This window comes from Trichechus manatus, unplaced genomic scaffold (genome assembly GCF_000243295.1).
Source record: "Trichechus manatus latirostris isolate Lorelei unplaced genomic scaffold, TriManLat1.0 scaffold00052, whole genome shotgun sequence".
Classification (NCBI taxonomy): Eukaryota; Metazoa; Chordata; class Mammalia; order Sirenia; family Trichechidae; genus Trichechus; species Trichechus manatus.
Window position 1 is genome coordinate 6,361,060 of NW_004443988.1, and position 18,192 is coordinate 6,379,251.

Genomic DNA, 18,192 nt, shown 5'->3' on the forward strand with positions numbered 1-18,192 from the left:
CTACCTTATTTTGATAATCTGTATAAGCTGTATCCTTGTTGGCTGCCCTTCTGTTTTGCTTCTAGTGATGCCATATTCTATTGACCATCTTTAAAACTCTTTGTGGGTCAAGCCCCTTGGATGCCACTCTTTTCATGTCAGTTGTGCTGGGGATTCAATGATGAACAAGACAGATATAGTCTCTGCTCTTAGGAAACTTCTGTTCTAATTAGGACTACAGGAACAAAACCAAGTAAACAAGTAAACAAATTACATAATTACAATCTGTGATAAGGGCCCTAAAAGAAACAAGCAAGGAACAAAGATGGAGAATAATAGCTGTGGAGCCTAAAGGTAGGTTGCCAGAGAAGGTGGCCTCTTTAGAGAGGTGACATTGAAGATGAAACTGAAGGATGAGAATGAGCCATCCAAGTACAGAGTTGGACTGGGTATTAGATAATATTAAGGAATTTGTTGGTTATGGTGATGATAGGGTGGTTATGATACTATTGTAGGAAGAAAAAAAATTAATGCAACAAAAAGACTATTACTAAGATTCACAGAGAAAAAAGAGATGATATTGCATCTGTGAAACAAGAATAGGATATTATTAAAAGAAGTGTTCAGAGAAAAAGATAGGGCTCTTGGAAATTAAAAATATAATAGAAACAAAAAACAATTGAAGGATCAGAAAATAAAGGTGATGAAATCACCTAAAAGATAGAGCAAAACAAAAAATAATTTTAAAAATTAGAGGACTAGTCCAATAGATCTAGTATTTTCTTTATAAATCCAGAAGAAATGGACAGAGAAAACAGAGGAGGACATTGTCACTGAAATAATTCAAGAACATTTCTCAGAACTGAAGAACATGAGTTTCCTGATTGAAGGGGACTATAATGGATGAAAACAGACCTACCCAAAGGCACACTATTGAGAAATTTCAGAACACTGAGAACAAAGAGAAAGTCCTACACACTTCCAGAGAGAAAAAAATGGATCACATACAAATAACAAATTATATTTTAAAAAACAGATTAATACAGAATGACTTCAGACTTCTCAAAAAGCAACTGTGGAAACTACAAGACAATGGAACAATGCCCTCAAGATTCTGAAGGAAAATTATTTCCAACCTAGAACCCAAAACCTAACCAACTTACCAATTAAATTCTAATTTTTAAAGTCCTGAGAAAGCACTCTGATTGGCCAGGAGGTGAGGCATTCATAGAGATGGCATTTACCATTCAAATCACATGTGGCGGTGGTGAGGAAACAGTTTCCCAAAAGAGGGATTCAGCTCCCAGAAGAAGGAAGATGTGTATGACTTCAAACCTGAGGAGGGAGAAGGTCTGGGACAGTCTTTTGGGGGGACTTAAATATACTAAGTCAGTGCTAAACAATGAAAATATAATATGAGCCACATATGTAGTTTTAAATATTCTAATATCCCATTAAAAAAGTAAAAAGAAACAGACAAAATTAATTTTAATAATTTATTTTATTTAACCCAATATATAAAAATATCATCATTTTAACATGCAATCAGTATAAACTATGCCAATGATATATTTACATTTTTTTTTTTATTCTCAGCCTTAAGAATCCAACTGGTGTGTATTTTACACTCAGCACATTACAATTTGAACTAGCCACATTTCAAGTGCTCATTAGCCACATGTGACTAGAGGGTACCATATTGGACAGTGTAGTGCTACGCAGTCAAAAATGATGAATAAAAGGCAGCAAAATGATTGAAGTTGAAACTAGATGTTAAGAATTTGTAGCAGATCTAGTCTGCACACTTGTTTTTCTTTCTGAAGCACTGATCTTTGCTCCAGGAAGGGATTATTTAGATAGAGTTGGTAATTAATTGCTGGTCAAAGTAGGACGTGGAGGAATGAGTGCATTTTCGATGGTGATGAGAACACCATTAGCCAGGAAAGGTCTAAAGAGCTGAGTAAAATAGATGATAAGTTTTCTTAGTAAGGACAAAGGGCAGGTTCAATAAGCATAGAGAAGTGATAAAATAACAAGAAAAAAGGGTTTTGATTAGATTGGGACTGGGGAGTGGTAACTCAAATGTGGTATAACGCTTTGTAAGTCTGTCCTGCTCTTTGAACAAAGGGAGTGGAGATGGAAGTCAATGTTAGAAACAGTAAAGAACGAATGAGATAAAAGGGATCTTCTTGTTTCACCATGGATGTTGAAGTCATAAGATAATGGTTGGGGCCCAGAGAAACTAATTTTTTTATTAACGCAGTAGTGGGAGTCCCTTATGGCCATTGTGTGCCAGAGATGAGAGTGGGATCTTCCTGATGTAAGTGGTGTAGGGATTGAAGAGATCGTGCCCCCATGCCTCCTCCAAAGAAGTCTACCCCCGCCGTTAGTCTTATTTTCTGATTTTTTAAAAAATACAGCTATTGTAAAATTCACACAATACAAAAATATATAAAGTAGAAAATAGAAGTCCTCAGCAATTCCTTCTCTTTCCTTAAGTAACTACTGTTGTCTGTTTCTCATATATCCTTCCAGAATTTTTTCTATGCATATATAAGCCTGTTTTTAAAAGACAGTTTGTATTATACTCTGTATATTGTTCTACAACTGACTCCTTTTAAATATTGTTGACACCTTCCCATGCCTATATTTATATTGTTCTTTTTTATAGGATAGGCTACAAAATATGCAATTATTGTCCCATAGCTTATTTAAACCTTCAACTATTGATATGTATGTAGAATGTTACCATGTTCTTGCTAGTATAGTCAGTGCTGCAGTAATCATTCTTGTGTACTTGTGTAATCTTTCAGTAGAAAATTCCTAAAGGTGGGATTATTGGGTCAAAGAGGAAGCACATTTAAGGCTTTGATAAATCTTACCAAATTGCCTTTCAGACAGGTTGTTGTACTTCAGATTTCCACCTATGGAGTAAGAGTAGCTTGGCACCCACACTCCTGGCCCACACCTGGTATTATCAACTTCTTAAATTTTTTCTAATCTGATAGAATAATGATACTTCGTTGGATTTTCAATTTCATTCCTCTGTTTATAAGTGAAGTTGAACATATTTTCAGATGTCTATTTGCCATTTGTATTTCTTTGTAAACTACCTGTTCACATCCTTTGCCAATTTTTCTGTTTGGCATTTTGTCTTTTTGTGTGTGTCAGTTTGAAGGAGACCATTCTATTTTTATGGATAACAATATTTTATCAAATATCTTTTACCAATTTTCCCTTGACTTTCAACCTTATAATGTATTTTAGTGTATAGAAATTTTAAACTTTCAGAAAGTAAAATCTTTAAATCTTTTTTTCTGGTCTTGGTTTTCTGTGCTTCTGTATTTACTTCTAGTGTTTTTATGATTGTGATGTTTTTAATACTTAAATTTTATCCAGATGGGGTGTATTTTTGTATGTTGTGTAAAGTACCATGGTACCTTGGAATATAGAATTTAAGTACTAGAAATAACTTCAGTTTCTCTGCCTTTTTCTATCACAGGGAAGCACTTGGAGAATATTTAGATGGGAAAAAGGAGAGTGAGGAAGACCAAAGCAAGAGCTACAAACAGAAAGAAGAAAGCAGACTGGTATGAACTAGGTAGCAAATGGGTTAGTCCTGTAAGACTAGAGAGCCGAGTGTGACACCATGGCTTTTATATTTATGAGATCATGTATCCCATTTTCCTGTCTCTAGGCAGAACTGAATTCAACTCTTCCCATTTTGATAGCTCTTTAAGAGTGAGCTTTCTTATGACACTTTCTTATATTTATGCTGTCTCTTCTCTGCTCATACACTTTTTTTTCCTTATATACTTTTAATGGTTATTTATTATTCATAGGATAAAATCCACACTTTTTAGTCTGACATTCAAGGTTTTTTGTAGTCTATTCCCGTCTTAACTTTCCAGTTATATCTCCTGTTGTTGCCTAGTTTGAGTCTTCCACGTTGGCTGGGCTGATCCAGTCACTCATCTCCATGAGGGCCTTGTTCATCCCTGCTCTGTGCCTTTGATAGTACTTGTTCTCCTTATCTGGGATGCCAAGCCCCTTCTCTTCTTCTCCCCTCCTTTCATCAGGCTACCTTCCCATCCTTTAAGACCATCTTAAGTTCTGACTCCTCCTTGGATCTTCCTCTGCCCAGCCTGAATTCCTTTCATCTACGTATCTAATACTTCTTGTCTGTGCCGTTCATTTCTTCCTATATCGTTTCATCCACGTATCTAATTCTTGTCTGTCCATTCATTTCATTCCAGATTGTTTCATCCACATATCTAATACTTCTTGTCTGTGCCATTCATTTCATTCTAAACTGTTTTCTGCCTTGTATGACTTTTCAAATGTGTGTACATGCAGTCTACACAGTGAAACTGTAAGCTCTTATAGAGTGAAGACCTCATCCTATGTCTTCTCTGCATTTTTTTTGTAGCTGTGGAGTAGCACATGGCTCGTACTCAATAAACATTGAAAAGAACATCATTGAATGCTCTCCTGTGACAATGACAGGGCTTCTGGGATATTTAATGAAGTACTTAGAACAACAGGTGCAGGAGGAATAAACAGCAGTTCAAAACAGCAAGCCAGAACTGGAAAAATTCTGCATCAAATTAACTACTAAATGAAATACGTAGACAAGTGATATGAGATATGAGTGCAGGAATTGAGATATGGAAAAGAGCTCACTGGGCTGGCCTGGTTGGGAAGGTTATATGGAGAAAGTGTGACTGGAGCTGAGTCTCGGAAAAGTAGGTGGAATTTATAAAGGTGGAGAAGAGGGAGATAATTTCTAGCAGAAACTGAAGTGTACGTACTGGGAGAAAAATCCTTGAGTCACTGAAATATTATTAGAGAGCATATGAGATATAGAGATTATTGAAGAACTTGTCCTGTACTGTGTCTCGAATAAGGTAGTTTAGTGCAGAGGAGAGAATAGTGGGCTGATGTGGGTTCTTGTTCTAGCTCTGTCTTTCACTGTGAACTCGGTGATTCATGTCACCTCTTCGAACTTAGGTTTCTTCATTTAACAGGTCAGTGATGTCTGAGCATTTCTGTGTAGGAGAAAAGTGATATTAGAGTCTTAAAAATACTGATATACATTTTATCCTGAGTACTCTTTAACTGAGTGCCAACCAAAGAGATAATGTTGTTTTCATTAGCAACGTTTCATGTCTGCTTTCACTTAGGACTTTAGTCATAAAGAGCTTTGGCATTGAGGAAAAATGTGTACAAGAAAATTCTACCTTGCTACCTTCCTCACTACCATGGTACTGCTGGCCAGTACTGCCCTGAGATCTGGGCAGAGGGGCCCCTGCCCTTGGCCCTGCACTTTATTAGCTTTTTTTTAAAAAATGGTAATTCTTTTTGTGTCTCATGTCTACTCTAGGTTTATGAAGATACTTTTCTATGTTTTGTTCTAGAGACATTATTTTCCTATTGTTTACATTTAGGTTTATAATATACCTAGAATTTGTTTTTTGTGTGTACCGTGTAAGGGTGGAGCCTTGGTGGTACAGTGGTTAAAAGTGCTTGGCTGCTAACCGAAAGATCAGCGGTTTGAACCCACCAGCCACTCTGCAGGAGAAGATATGGCAGTCTGCTTCTGTAAAGATTACCATCTTGGAAACCCTACAGGGTAGTTCTACTCTGTCCTACAGGTCACTATGAGTCGGAATCAACTCGTGGGCAATGGGTTTGATTTTTGGTTTGATGTAAGGGTAGGGCTCAAGGTTTATTGTTTTCTATATAAATTTTTAATTGATCCAGCACCATTTACTGAAAAGATCATCCTTTCAAATTACATTCGCATAAACTAGATAAGCATTTATTTCTCTCCCTCACTTAACCGTTTGGAGCTGTTAGGGAGGGTGACATGGGGACTGCCTGATGTCAGGGACCTCAGCTCCATCTGCCATTCTTTAGTTGCCTTCTCTGCTCGTCATGATGTACTTTAGCACCACACTTCAGCTGGGAAGAAGGGGAAGAAGAGGGGCAGCAGAGGGTACACCTTTTCCTTTTAAAGGCACAGTTCAGAAGTGGCACACGGCACTTCTGCTCATGTGCTGTAGATTTAGATTTTATTCTAGCTGTAAGAAAGGTTTAGAAATATATCTGTTTGGGGAAGTCACATACCCAGCTAAAATCTGAGGGTTCTCTTACTAAAAGAAGAGAGGGGAGATGGATATTGGAGGACAACTTTAATTATCTGCCCCACCTCCCCAGCTGGGATTCTTCAAAAGGGCCCCGAAAGTGTCAGTCACCTTGGCGACCTCCTGGGTAAAGCGCTGTGATGTACCTATAGTACATGCCAGTGTATTGGTTGGCCAGTCCCTACCCTAAAGATACTGAAATAAAGTGCATTTAAACCTGAGAAGTGCTATTAAACTACATCACATCACAAATATTCTGATAGAAAAATCTTGCTAAATAGTGCTACTCTTAAAAGTCTTAACCAAAACCCATTGCCATCAAGTTGATTCTGACTCATGGCAACCGTTTAGGGTTTCCAAGGAGCAGCTGGTGGATTCAAACTGCCGACCTTTTGGTTAGCAGCCGTAGCTCTTAACCACTACAGCTATGAATTCCTGCTCGGTTGGATAGAAGAGCTATATACGGCTGTGCAAAAATGTTTCTAACTCTATGAATTCTTTCATAAAGTATTCTAACTTTACGAATTCTTATTTCTTTGTTTGCAGAAATTGGCTAAACTGCTGCTCTGTGGCACCGAGTTGGTGACAAATATCCAGGTGGCTACAGATATCAGAGAGATCCAACGGAGGGTGGAAGAAGAGGAGATAAAGCGTCAGAGGTAAGGAGCCCACTGCTCTGCAGCCTGGTGGGCATGAAGAGGTTTTTCTCCTCTGTGGGTCCCTACATTCTCCAGAATCGTTGCGAGTGGCTTTGTCACACTTAATTTAGTTAAATTCTCTTCTGGCCCCTTATGAGACCTCCTTTCCTTCCTTCTTCCCTCCTTCCCTTCCTCCCTCCCTCCTTCCCTCCTTTCCTCAAGTATTACATTCCTGACATGTGCAAGCTCTATGGATACAAAGAGGAGAGAAACATGGCCTCTGCTCTTGAAGCTTACGTGATAGTGAAGGGTATACGGGGGGTGGTGGTGGTGGAAAGAAAGAGACGAGGCTGTATAGGTGGACTGGGCTGTCCTGGGTTTAAGGTGATCCGAATGACCAGACCCACAAACATCTTGGTATTATGTGCCAATGTAACAGTGTATTAAAAAATATTAAAGAATTCATGCCTAGAAAGATAGAGGGTCAGAGGGATAATAGGAACCCATGTTCAACCCTCAGTTCCAGTCCTTAGCAGGCAGACTGCCTGGCACACCCATCTGCCCAGGTCTCAGATTGCCCAGTAAGGAGGTGTAAACTGCTTGTTGTTGTTGTTGTTGGGTGCCATCGAGCGATTTCTGACTCGTAGTGACCCTATGTGACAGAGTAGAACTGCCCATAGGGTTTCCTAGGCTGTCATCTTTACAGAAGCAGATCGCCAGGTCTTTCTCCCAAGGAGCTGCTGGGTGGGTTCGAATTGTCAACCTTTTGGTTAACAGTGCTTAACCATTGTACCACCAGGGCTCCTTGTAAGTGTCTTAGAAGTATTAAACTCCTTTAGCTTGCACATAGAGGTGGACTGATATCAACAGAAGCAGAGATCCTCATTTAAATTCTTACTTTGGTTTGTTCTTCAATTTCTTAAGTATAGTTCAATTAGAAGAGCAACCTGTGTGACCATTTTAGCTCTTCTCAGCCTCAGCGTATGCGTACACATACAATTTTAACAATACTTTTAGTTGTGCAGCATAAGTAGTTCTCTTTACCAGATTTACCAGTGTATAACTGGTGACTTTACTTTTGAAACTTCCCACTGCCTGTCATGGGCAGTACTGAGCACTGAACTGAGTGATTCCCAACAGGGTCAGCTTGTGAAAGGCCCTAAGGAAGTAGGGTTCATTCTATAGCAATAAGGAAAATTGCAGGTTTTAAGTGGCAGAGTTAATGTGTGTTTTGAAACAGTGACCTGATGACTGTTTCTCATTTCTTGAAATAAAAAAAAAAAAAAAATCAATTAAATTATAATATGTACTATGTGCTCTCGTGAAAAAGCCCTTGTGGTGTAGTGGTTAAGTGCTTGGCTGCTAACAGAAAAGTCAGTGGTTCAAACCCACCAGCTGCTCCATGGGAGAAAGATGTGGCAGTTTGCTTCCATAAAAATTACAACCTTGGTAACCCTATGGGGCAGTTCTACTCTGTGCTATAGGGTCGCTGTAAGTCGGAATTGACTCAACAGCAACAGGTTTATGTGCCCTAGCTTGCAAGGTGGGGTAGCGGATGGGAAATAGAAGGACAGAAGAGATGCACAAGATGTTTAAGTTGTGGCCCCTGTTTGTGGTTTTGTTTGGAGACAATCTCATAGAATTATAGTCTGTTAAAATTAGGGGGAATCTCTGGCACATGTCCTAGTCACCGTCCTCAGAAGGAGCCTCGTGTCTCAGCCCTAATGCCTTTCTTCAATCCAGTCCCATCCTTAGTATAGTCCACCATAGAGTTTCTTACGGATTTCTGGAAAGGCCATCCCTGTTTTCTATTTCTAATGGTGGATTGGAGCCCTGGTGGTGAAGTGGTTAAGAACTCAGGCTGCTAACCAAAAGGTCAGCAGTTCAAATCCACTAGCCCCTCCTTGGAAACCATATGGGGCAGTTTTACTCTGTCCTATAGGGTTGCTATGAGTTGGAACCAACTCAACAGCACACAACAAACAATGGTGGATTTTCCGTATTTGTACATTCCGCTGGTCATTTACTTATAATTTGAGAGAAGAATGGCTAGACATTTGAAGTCATGTTGCTTCACGTGAGCTAATAATGTAAGTGACACTTGCTAAGTGATTATTGTGCTGAACACCTGTGCGGTGCATTATCTCATTCAGTCCTGACAACAACCATATGAAGGTGGATACTTCTGTCCTCTCCATTTTACAGTTGAGAAAAATGGGACTTGTAGAAGATAAGCGACTTGCCTAAGGTTGAGAATCAGTAAGTAGCAAACTCAGGACTTGAACATGAGCTATATGACTCCAGCAACCAGGTGTTTAATTACTGTATGTTACCATCATACCCAGAAGTACTTGACCGATTGACTTGATCTATCACCTATCTATCTGTCTACCTACCTATCTGTCTGTCTGCCTACCTACCTATCTGTCTGTCTGTCTGTCTACCTACCTACCTACTTACCTACCTATCCGTCCATCCGTCCATCCATCCATCCAACCATCCATCTAATCTCCTTAATGTTGATCTGTTTTTGGTATGTGTTACTTTGTCTATTTGGTCTCAGTTACTTATAGTCAAGCATTAAACTAAGAGAAGATTTCTTAGTGTCTGGTCTGGTTTTGGGTGAGTGTGTCTGAAGGCAGTGCATGGGTGCCTGTGTTCTGTATTATCAATGCTAGACAACCTGCCTGCTCTATTGGAAGTTAACATCCAGAGTCCTGGCGTCTCCTGCTGTGCTGGCATGGTTGATATGTTTGTGTTTGCAGACTTGAGAAGCTGGAGAATGAAGTTAAGACCAGCCAGGACAAGTTTGACGAAATCACTGCAAAGTGGGAGGAGGGCAAACAGAAGAAAATCCCCCAGGACCTGTGGGACATGCTCAACACCCAGCAACTGCATTGTGCTGGGCTCATAGAAGATAAGAACAAGCTTATCAGCGAGTTACAGCAGGCAAGAGGCCACAGCCACTCAACCCAGCCACGTGGGATCTGGCTGGGGGATTTAACTGGGTTATTGGTTGCTTTTTCTGAATGGAAAAATGTGTAGGCCTTGCTCCATTACTCAGAATGTTGTATAACTGAAGCAATAAACTTTTAACCAGAAGAAAAAACTTTGTAGAAATTTTAGAATTATTGGCTACTTAATAGAGCTCTGGTGGCACAGTAGTTAAGAACTCAGCTGCTAACCAAAAGGTGGGCAGTTTGAATCCACCAGCCGCTCCTTGGAAACGCTTTGGGGCAGTTCTACTCTGTCCTATAGGGTCGCTGTAAGTAGGAACCGACTTGATGGCAATGGGTTTTAATAAAGATACCTTCATAGCAAATGCTGTTTCAGATGATTATGTTTTTAGCTAAGAATGGAACTTAGTCTGCAACTTAGTCCAGCTTGTGTTGGAATCTGCATGTTATTTGCTTGGCTGGGACACCTTAGGCTTTCTGGGAGCTTGCAGGGTGATTTCTAGTGTATAGTAATTGAGGAGTTTGCCCCGGTGCCGCTTGTCTGGAGCTTTGCACAGAGCTTCCCCTTCCCTCTATCCATTCCTCTCCCAGGCCTTTTCAGACTACCCTGTAAACCGTGTTGTACAGATTTCATTCCTAGTGTTTCCAGTTTCTGATGAGAAAGGCCCAGGTGGAATGTGCTTGGCACTTCCTGCTTCTGTCTTGGTTAGTGACCAGCCTTTTACATGTCATTTTCTAGGAGTTAAAAACAAAGGATGACCAGTATGTGAAGGATTTGAAGAAACAGGCAGATGACATTTGCCTCCTTCTGGAGAGGATGGAAGAGCAAGTGAAGAATGTAATGAAAACCTTTCGTCAGGAGCTCTCTCACATTGAGGTAATGGGGTGCAAGAAGACTACTTTCTACACTTGGGAGGAAGGTTGAGTCTGTCCTAACGATCTCACGAGGGTCCTAGATGTTTCAGTCTTCTGATTTTTGTCTCTGTTCTAGGGTTTCATTCATTTATTCACTCTTTCAACAAATATGCATCTAGTGTCTGCTATATCCCAGGTGCTGTTCCAGGGGCTCAGGATACAGCCATGAACAGAACAAAGTCCCTGATCCCTGGAGCCTATATTCTATAGGCTAGTAGGGGAAAGCTAGACAATAAATCACTAAATGCACAGTTTGACAGGTGGTAGTAAGTGCTTTGAAAGAAAGTAAGACAGGGTAAAGGGATGGAGAGTAGAGGAGGGAGATTAGTACTCCATAACCATATGGCATATATGAGCCATTTATTTGATTTATTTATGACGGTTGAGCATGGGAGGGGATGGGAAAGGGTTGTGTCAAATAGGGTTCAGGAATCAGTGCTTTGAATATAAATGGAATGTTAAAGATTGAGATGAAACTTGGATCTTTCCAAGATAGAAGATAGCCAGGAAGGTGAGGGAATCTCTCTCTGGATTCTTATAGCTTCCCATGGTGAGCGACATGCTGCTTTGGCTTCATGGGAACCGCAACCATGGCAATCCACCACGCCTAATCATGGTCGATTGTACATATTGGGATTTTCCCTGTGACTACCAACAAGTGACACTGGCCTTCCCCTAGCTCCCTCCCTGACTCTGATATTGACTAAGCCGCGGGGCTCTTGGAACATTTCCTCTCTAAATGTATGTGAATTATAGACTTCATAATACCTAAATTCCGTAGCCATTTGGTCACATGATACTTGGCAAGCCTGCATTTGGATTTGATCTCGTGTGGTTGGTGACACGGCACTTGCACTATTATTTAAGAGTCCTTTGGTACTGGTGAGACTTGCCTAATCAAAACTGACACTAGATCCTTATTCCTCCTTGGTTGCAGAAAGCATTTGAGGTAGAACGACAGGAGCTACTGACCAGTAATAAAAAGAAATGGGAGCGGGCACTGCAGGCTCACAATGCCAAAGAGGTAAAGTGGGTGGTAGATGGGGGTAGGGAGGTGTCAGGTAGAATCTGGGGTGATTTCTACTGTGACTGAATTTGCTCAGCCTTTTTGGCTATTGGGCAGGATTGCCAAGGCATACATTCATTACTGCACTTCCTAGTTAACCAATAGGGCCTTGCAGATGGAGGTTGTCTCCTTGGTGGTGGTGAGAACCACCTTTGCGGCTCACTGTGGTTTCTATGGTCTTGTCACTCTCTCCTTTGTTTTCTGGTTATCTACCCTAGCAATGCATATCCGTGGCCCAAGAAAGTGTTTTAAGACACATTTTTAAAAGGGTATGAGGTTTTCACTTCATTTCAGAGATGTAAAGAACAAAGAAGTGACTTGGCCAAGATCTAATGGAGGTTTTAGAGACACAAACATCTGACTGCAGAGCCGTGCATAATTTCTTAATGGAGCATTCCTCTTGGAGTTTCTAGAGTAAGGACCCTCATAAATGATATAAGCCATGGCCTGAGAGTTTGAAGTCTTAGGCAGAGGGGCTTCTGAGAGCTGTCAGACTCCTTCTGGTCATGAAACTTTCAAACCCTCCACTGTGTCATGCTTGTCAGGCCCCTGGAGGATAGAGGCAGGGACTGTATCTGACTTTCCCTTTGTCTTCTGTGCCTTCAGCTGGAGTACCTTCTAAACCGCATTAAGAAAGTAGAGGAATATGAGAAGCAGCTAAACAAGCAGAGGGTCTGGGACTGCGAAGAGTACAACATGATCAAGATCAAGCTGGAGCAGGACGTGCAGGTTTGACAGGTGTTCCTCACTCAGGCATCTGGGTGGCAGAGCAGATGTTGAGCACCTGTGAATGTGTCATCTTGAGGAGCTATCCATAATGTTCTGCAGTCGGTCCACTCAACAAATATTTATTAATTTTACTTTCTTTTAAATGTTCATATCTGAAGGAGCTCATGTACAAGATATACATGGAGGAATACTTTCCTTAATAAACCAGTGGAAAACTACCAAGGTGCTTAAGGGGTCTGGAAACCATGGAATGTGAGGAATAGTTGAAAGAACCATGCATTTTAGCCTAACAAAGGGAAATATCTCGAGGGAAAGTGTCTTAGTCATCTAGTGCTGCTCCAACAGAAATACCACAAGTGGATGGCTTTACAAAGATAAATTTATTCTCTCACAATCCAGTAGGCTACAAGTCCAAATTCAGGGCATCAGCTCCAGGGGAACGCTTTCTCCATCGGCTCTGGAGGAAAGTCCATGTCATCAGTCTTCCTTTGGTCTGGGAGCTTCTCTGCACAGGAACCTCAGGTCCAAAGGATGCACTCTGCTCCCGGCACTGCTTTCTTGGTGGTATGAGGTTCCCATGTGTCTCTGCTCGCTTCTCTCTTTTATATCTCAAAAGAGATTGCGTTAAGACACTAATCTTGTCAATGTCATCAGTATAACCTCATCAGTGATAGAATTTATAACACATGAGGAGATCACATATAATCTCATCATAGTGGTAGAGTTTACAACACACAAGGAAATCACATCAGATAACACAATCATACAATACTGGGAATCATGACCCAGTCAAGCCGCTACCCACATTTTTTGGAGGACACAAATCAATCCATGACAGAAAGTTAGCTGTGTCAGCCGGCCAAAGCTAGGACTACAGCTACTACTAATAGTTTCCATCTAATGAGCATCTGCCATGATCCAGGCACTAAGCACACAGTATCTCCAACCCTCACAATAGCATGAAAGGAAGATATCACTAACAGCATTTTATAGATCAGGAAACTGAAGCTCAGGGACAACGCTATGTATCTAGTAAGGTAGGAGACACTGGATTCAAACCCAGGGTCTGCCTGGCTCAAAAGCCTGTATCCTTCCCATTACTCCAAACAGCCCTCTGACTTATGATTGGAAACTTTTGTAAGGGAGTTTCTGACTCACTATCAGAAAGAACCTTCTAATAGTTACAGCTATCCAATAACAAAAAGGGCTGTCTCACAAAACAAAGAGTCCTTTAACTCAAAGTATTCAAAGGCTGAATGACGGTCTGTCTTCATTGTCAAAGAGGAATTTCTGCAGTGGGAAGAAGGTTAGACTTTCTGATTTCTAAAGTCCTCTCCAAGTGTGGATTCTGTGTTTCAATTCCAGTTAAAGAAAATCTTCTCTAACTGCGTTTAGATGTAATTACATCTTAATGTTCAAGCATGGTCTAGTCATTTTAGGCTCTGTCTAGAGAAATGTGTCAGATTAAAACTTTCTACGTAGCCTTTAGTAACATTTCAGTTTTTACTTCTCCCATAGCTTTATATAATTAGGTTAAATAAAAACCTCCATTAGGCTAAAATTTTACTAGTCTTGAACATTTTTCTGGGCCCTTCTCATATTAGTGTCATGGAAATGAGAGTTACCTACAAAGACCAGTAGAAGTCTGTAAAAGAGCAGTCTACTTATGTGGGCTGTATATATTATGATTTTCATGAAAACGACTATTGTTAAGCGTCCTGATTTTTTTTTTTTCTGAACTTATCTGGCTCTATGATAATTTATGTGACTACACCACATACTATTGGCTTCGAACAGTAAGATATATAGAATCTCAAGTTCTTAATCCAGTGTCCAAACACTTGAGCAAAGCCAAACAATGCTACAATGTGGGGAGACTACTGTGAAGGGGAAGAAGGAGGTAAGAGGGGAAGGGGAGGAACAGAGAGGCAGAGAGCCTGGGAGACCTGGCTGTCCTGGCTCAGCCCACCCAGATGGTCCAATGGTGGAGTGTGTGTATGGGAGAGGCAGACAGATGAAGATATTCAGAGTAGGGAAGTGTGTGCGGATCCTCTACATAAGAGTGCTTTCCTGTGTTAGAGTGGAAACGAAGAGTACACTGTACCACACTATACCCTTTGTAAAAAGGAAATCAGATCAGGGACTACCCATATTCTGACATGTGGAGTATATTAGTGAGATTGAATTGATCATAGTGCCTCTTAGGTGTACATTCACTAGACATTAAAGTCAGATAGCATTCGTTTTTGTCAAGAAGATCTGGCATACAACTAAACACCAAATTTGCCCTTTCCCACTAATTCATAGCACTGTGTTAGTTCTCAAATATGGCAAGAAAGTGGATCCAATACACATAGATTGGGTTTGACAGGTAAAGTACAAGAAGTAAAGAAGAATGTATACTTTCCAAGTGCTCACTGCCAGCAAAGGGCCCATAATTAACAACTGGTACAAAAATAAGCCTGTAACCATGCCTGTGAAAGGGATTTTGCCACTTGTGCTCCCCACCCAAAATGAGACTGATAGAAACACTTAGCTCTTTCTTTCTTTTTTTTTCAATCCACTTCCCAGCACTGTGCCTTTCCCATCTAATAGGCAATATTTCTTTCTTTTTTTAAATTTTATTGTCCTTTAGGTGAAAATTACAGTGCAAATTAGTTTCTCATTCAAAAATTTATACACAAACTGTTTTGTGATATTGGTTGCAGTCTGCACAATGTGTCAGCACTCTCCCCCTTTCCACCCTGGGTTCACTGTGTCCATTCTCCAGTTTTCCTGTCCCTTCCTGCCTTCTCATCTTTGCTTTTGGGCTGGTGTTGCCCATTTGGTCTCGTATACTTGATTGAACTAAGAAGCACATTCCTCATCTGTGTTATTGTTTGTTTTATGGGCTTGTCTAATCTTTGACTGAAAGATGGGCTTCTGAGTGGGTTCGGTTCTAAGTTAGCAAGCGTCCAGGGGCCGTAGTCTTGGGGGTTCCTCCAATCTCTGTCAGGCCAGTAAGTCTGGTCTTTTTTTGTGAATTTGAATTTTGTTCTGTATTTTTCTCCTGCTCTGACTGGGACCCTCTATTGTGATCTGTGTCAGAGCCATTGGTGGGGGTAGCTGGCCACCATCTAGTTCTTCTGGCCTCAGGCTGGTAGAGGCTGTGGTTCATGTCGTCCATTAGTCCTTTGGACTAATATTTCCCTTGTATTTTTGGTTTTCTTCATTCTCCTTTGCTTCAGACAGGATGGGCCCAATAGGTATGTCTTAAACGGCCTCTCACAAGCTTTTAAGACCCCAGATGCTACTCACCAAAGTAGGATGTAGAACATTTTCTTTACAAACTATGTTATGCCATTTGACCTAGATGTCCCCCGAGACCATGGTCTCTAGCCCTCAGCCCCAGTAACTTGGTCCCTCAAGGTGTTTGAATGTGTCTAGGAAGCTTCTATGACTTTGCCTTGGTCAAGTTGTGCTGGCTTCCCCTATACTGTGTGTTGTCTTTCCCTTCATCAAAGTTAACACTTGTCTACTATCTAGTTAGTGATTTCCCCTCCCCAGTCTTCCTCTCCCTAGTAATCATCAAAGATTTTTTTTTCTGTGTGTAAACCTTTTGTTGAGTTTTTATAATAGTGATCTCATACAATATTTGATTGTGATTGACTTATTTCACTCAGCATAATGCCATCCAGATTCATCCATGTTGTGAGATGTTTTGAGGATTCAACATTGTTCTTATTGTTGCGTAGTATTCCATTGTGTGTATGTACCATAATTTGTTTATCCATTCGTCTGTTGATGGGCACTTAGGTTGTTTCTATCTTCTTGCTATTGTGAATAATACTGTAGTGAACTTGAGTGCGCATATGTCTATTCATGTGATGGCTTTTATTTCTCTAGGCTATATTCCTAGGAGTGAAATTACTGGATCATATGGTATTTCTATTTCTAGCTTCTTAAGGAGAAGAATTTGTGTTTTCTATAGTGGTTGTACCATTTTACATTCCCACTAGTAGGGCACAAGAGTGCCAATCTCCCTGAAACCTCTGTAACATTTGTTATTTTCTATTTTTTTTTATTAGTGCCAGTAATGTCCGGGTAAGATGGTATCTCATTGTAGTTTTGATTTGCATTTCTCTAATGACTAATGATCATGAGCATTTCATCATGTGTCTGTTAGCTGCCTGAATGTCTTCTTTGGTGAAGTGTCCATTCATATCCTTTGCCCATTTTTTTATTTTTATTTTTTCCCATACAAAAATTTATACATACACTGTTATGTGACTCTAATTGCTCTCCCTATACTGGGACAGCACACTTCTCCTTTCCACCCCTGATTCCCCATGTCCTTTCAGCCAGCTCCTAACCCTCTCTGCCTTCCCATCTCACCTCTGGACAGAAGCTGCCCGTTTAGTCTCTTGTATTTACTTGAGCTAAGAGGCACACTCTTCACGGGTATCACTTTATGTCCTACAGTCCAATCCAATCTCTCTCTGAAGAGTTGGCCTCATAAATTATTTTACTTCTGTCCTTTGCCCATTTTTAAATCAGATTATTTGTCTTTTTGTTGTTGACGTGTTGAAGTGTTTTATAGATTTTAGAGATTAGACGTTTGTCAGATATGTCGTAGCCAAAAATTTTTTTTCCCAGTCTGTAGGTTCTCTTTTTACTCTTTTGATAAAGTCTTTTATTTATTTATTTATTTATTTATTTTAAAATTGTACTTCGGGTGAAGGTTTACAGAACAAATAGTTTCTCATTAAACATTAGTACGCATATTGTTTTATGACATTGGTTAACAACTCCATGACATGTCAACCCTCTCCCTTCTCAACCTTTTTTTTTTTTTTTTTGGTGAAAATATACATAGCCAAACATACACCATTTCAAAAATTTCTGCATGCACAGTTCAGTGACGTCGACTACACTCTTCCAATTGTGCTGCTATTCTCACTTTAGATGAAGGTTTACAGACAAAATAGTTTCTCGTTAAACAGTTAGTACACATGTTGCCCTATGACAATGGTTAACAATCTCACTACACATCAACACTGTCCTTACTCAACCTTGGGTTCCCTATCACCAGCTTTCCTGTCCCCTTCTGCCTTCTAGCCCTTGTCCCTGCACTACTGTGCCTCATTAGTCCCGTTTTGTTTTATGCAGCTGTCCAGACCCCAGCTGAATGGTGAACCTCGGAAGTGACTTCACCACTGAGCTAAAAGGGTGTCTGGGGGCCATACTCTCGGGGTTCATTTATTTTTAATGAACTTCAGATGAAGGTTTACAGAACAAAAACTAGCTTCTCATTAATCAATAAGTACACATATTGCTTTGTGACATTGGTTACCAACCCCATGGCATGTCAACACTCTCCTGTTCTTGACCTTGGGTTCCCTATTATCAGCTTTCCTGTCCCCTCCTGCCTTCTAGTCCTTGCTCCTGGGCTGGTGTGCCCCTTTAGTCTTGTTTTGTTTTATAGGCCTGTTTAATCTTTGACTGAAGGGTGAACCTCAGGAGTGACTTCATTACTGACCTAAAAGGGTGTCTGGGGGCATACTTTTGGGGTTTCTCCAGTCTCTATGAGACCAGTTAAGTCTGTTTTTTGTTTTTTTGTGAGTTAGAATTTTGTGGTACATTTTTCTCCAGCTCTGTCCAGGACCCTCTATTGTGATCCCTGTCAGAGCAGTTGGTGGTGGTAGCTGGGCACCATCTAGTTGTGCTGGACTCAGACTGGTGGAGGCTGTAGTACTTGTAGTCCATAAGTCATTTGGACTAAT

The 18,192-nt window shown here is 40.5% G+C and overlaps 1 protein-coding gene across 1 annotated transcript in view; it reads left to right on the top strand.

Moving 5' to 3' along the window:
• DRC1 (dynein regulatory complex subunit 1) overlaps nucleotides 1-18,192 on the top strand; it is a 74,928-nt gene that overhangs the window by 23,649 nt on the left and 33,087 nt on the right. The window contains exons 2-7 of the mRNA XM_004377689.1: nucleotides 3,482-3,569; nucleotides 6,672-6,784; nucleotides 9,529-9,712; nucleotides 10,460-10,597; nucleotides 11,573-11,659; nucleotides 12,308-12,430. Coding sequence (XP_004377746.1) covers nucleotides 3,482-3,569; nucleotides 6,672-6,784; nucleotides 9,529-9,712; nucleotides 10,460-10,597; nucleotides 11,573-11,659; nucleotides 12,308-12,430 — 733 coding nt within the window. The remainder of the gene's footprint in view (nucleotides 1-3,481; nucleotides 3,570-6,671; nucleotides 6,785-9,528; nucleotides 9,713-10,459; nucleotides 10,598-11,572; nucleotides 11,660-12,307; nucleotides 12,431-18,192) is intronic.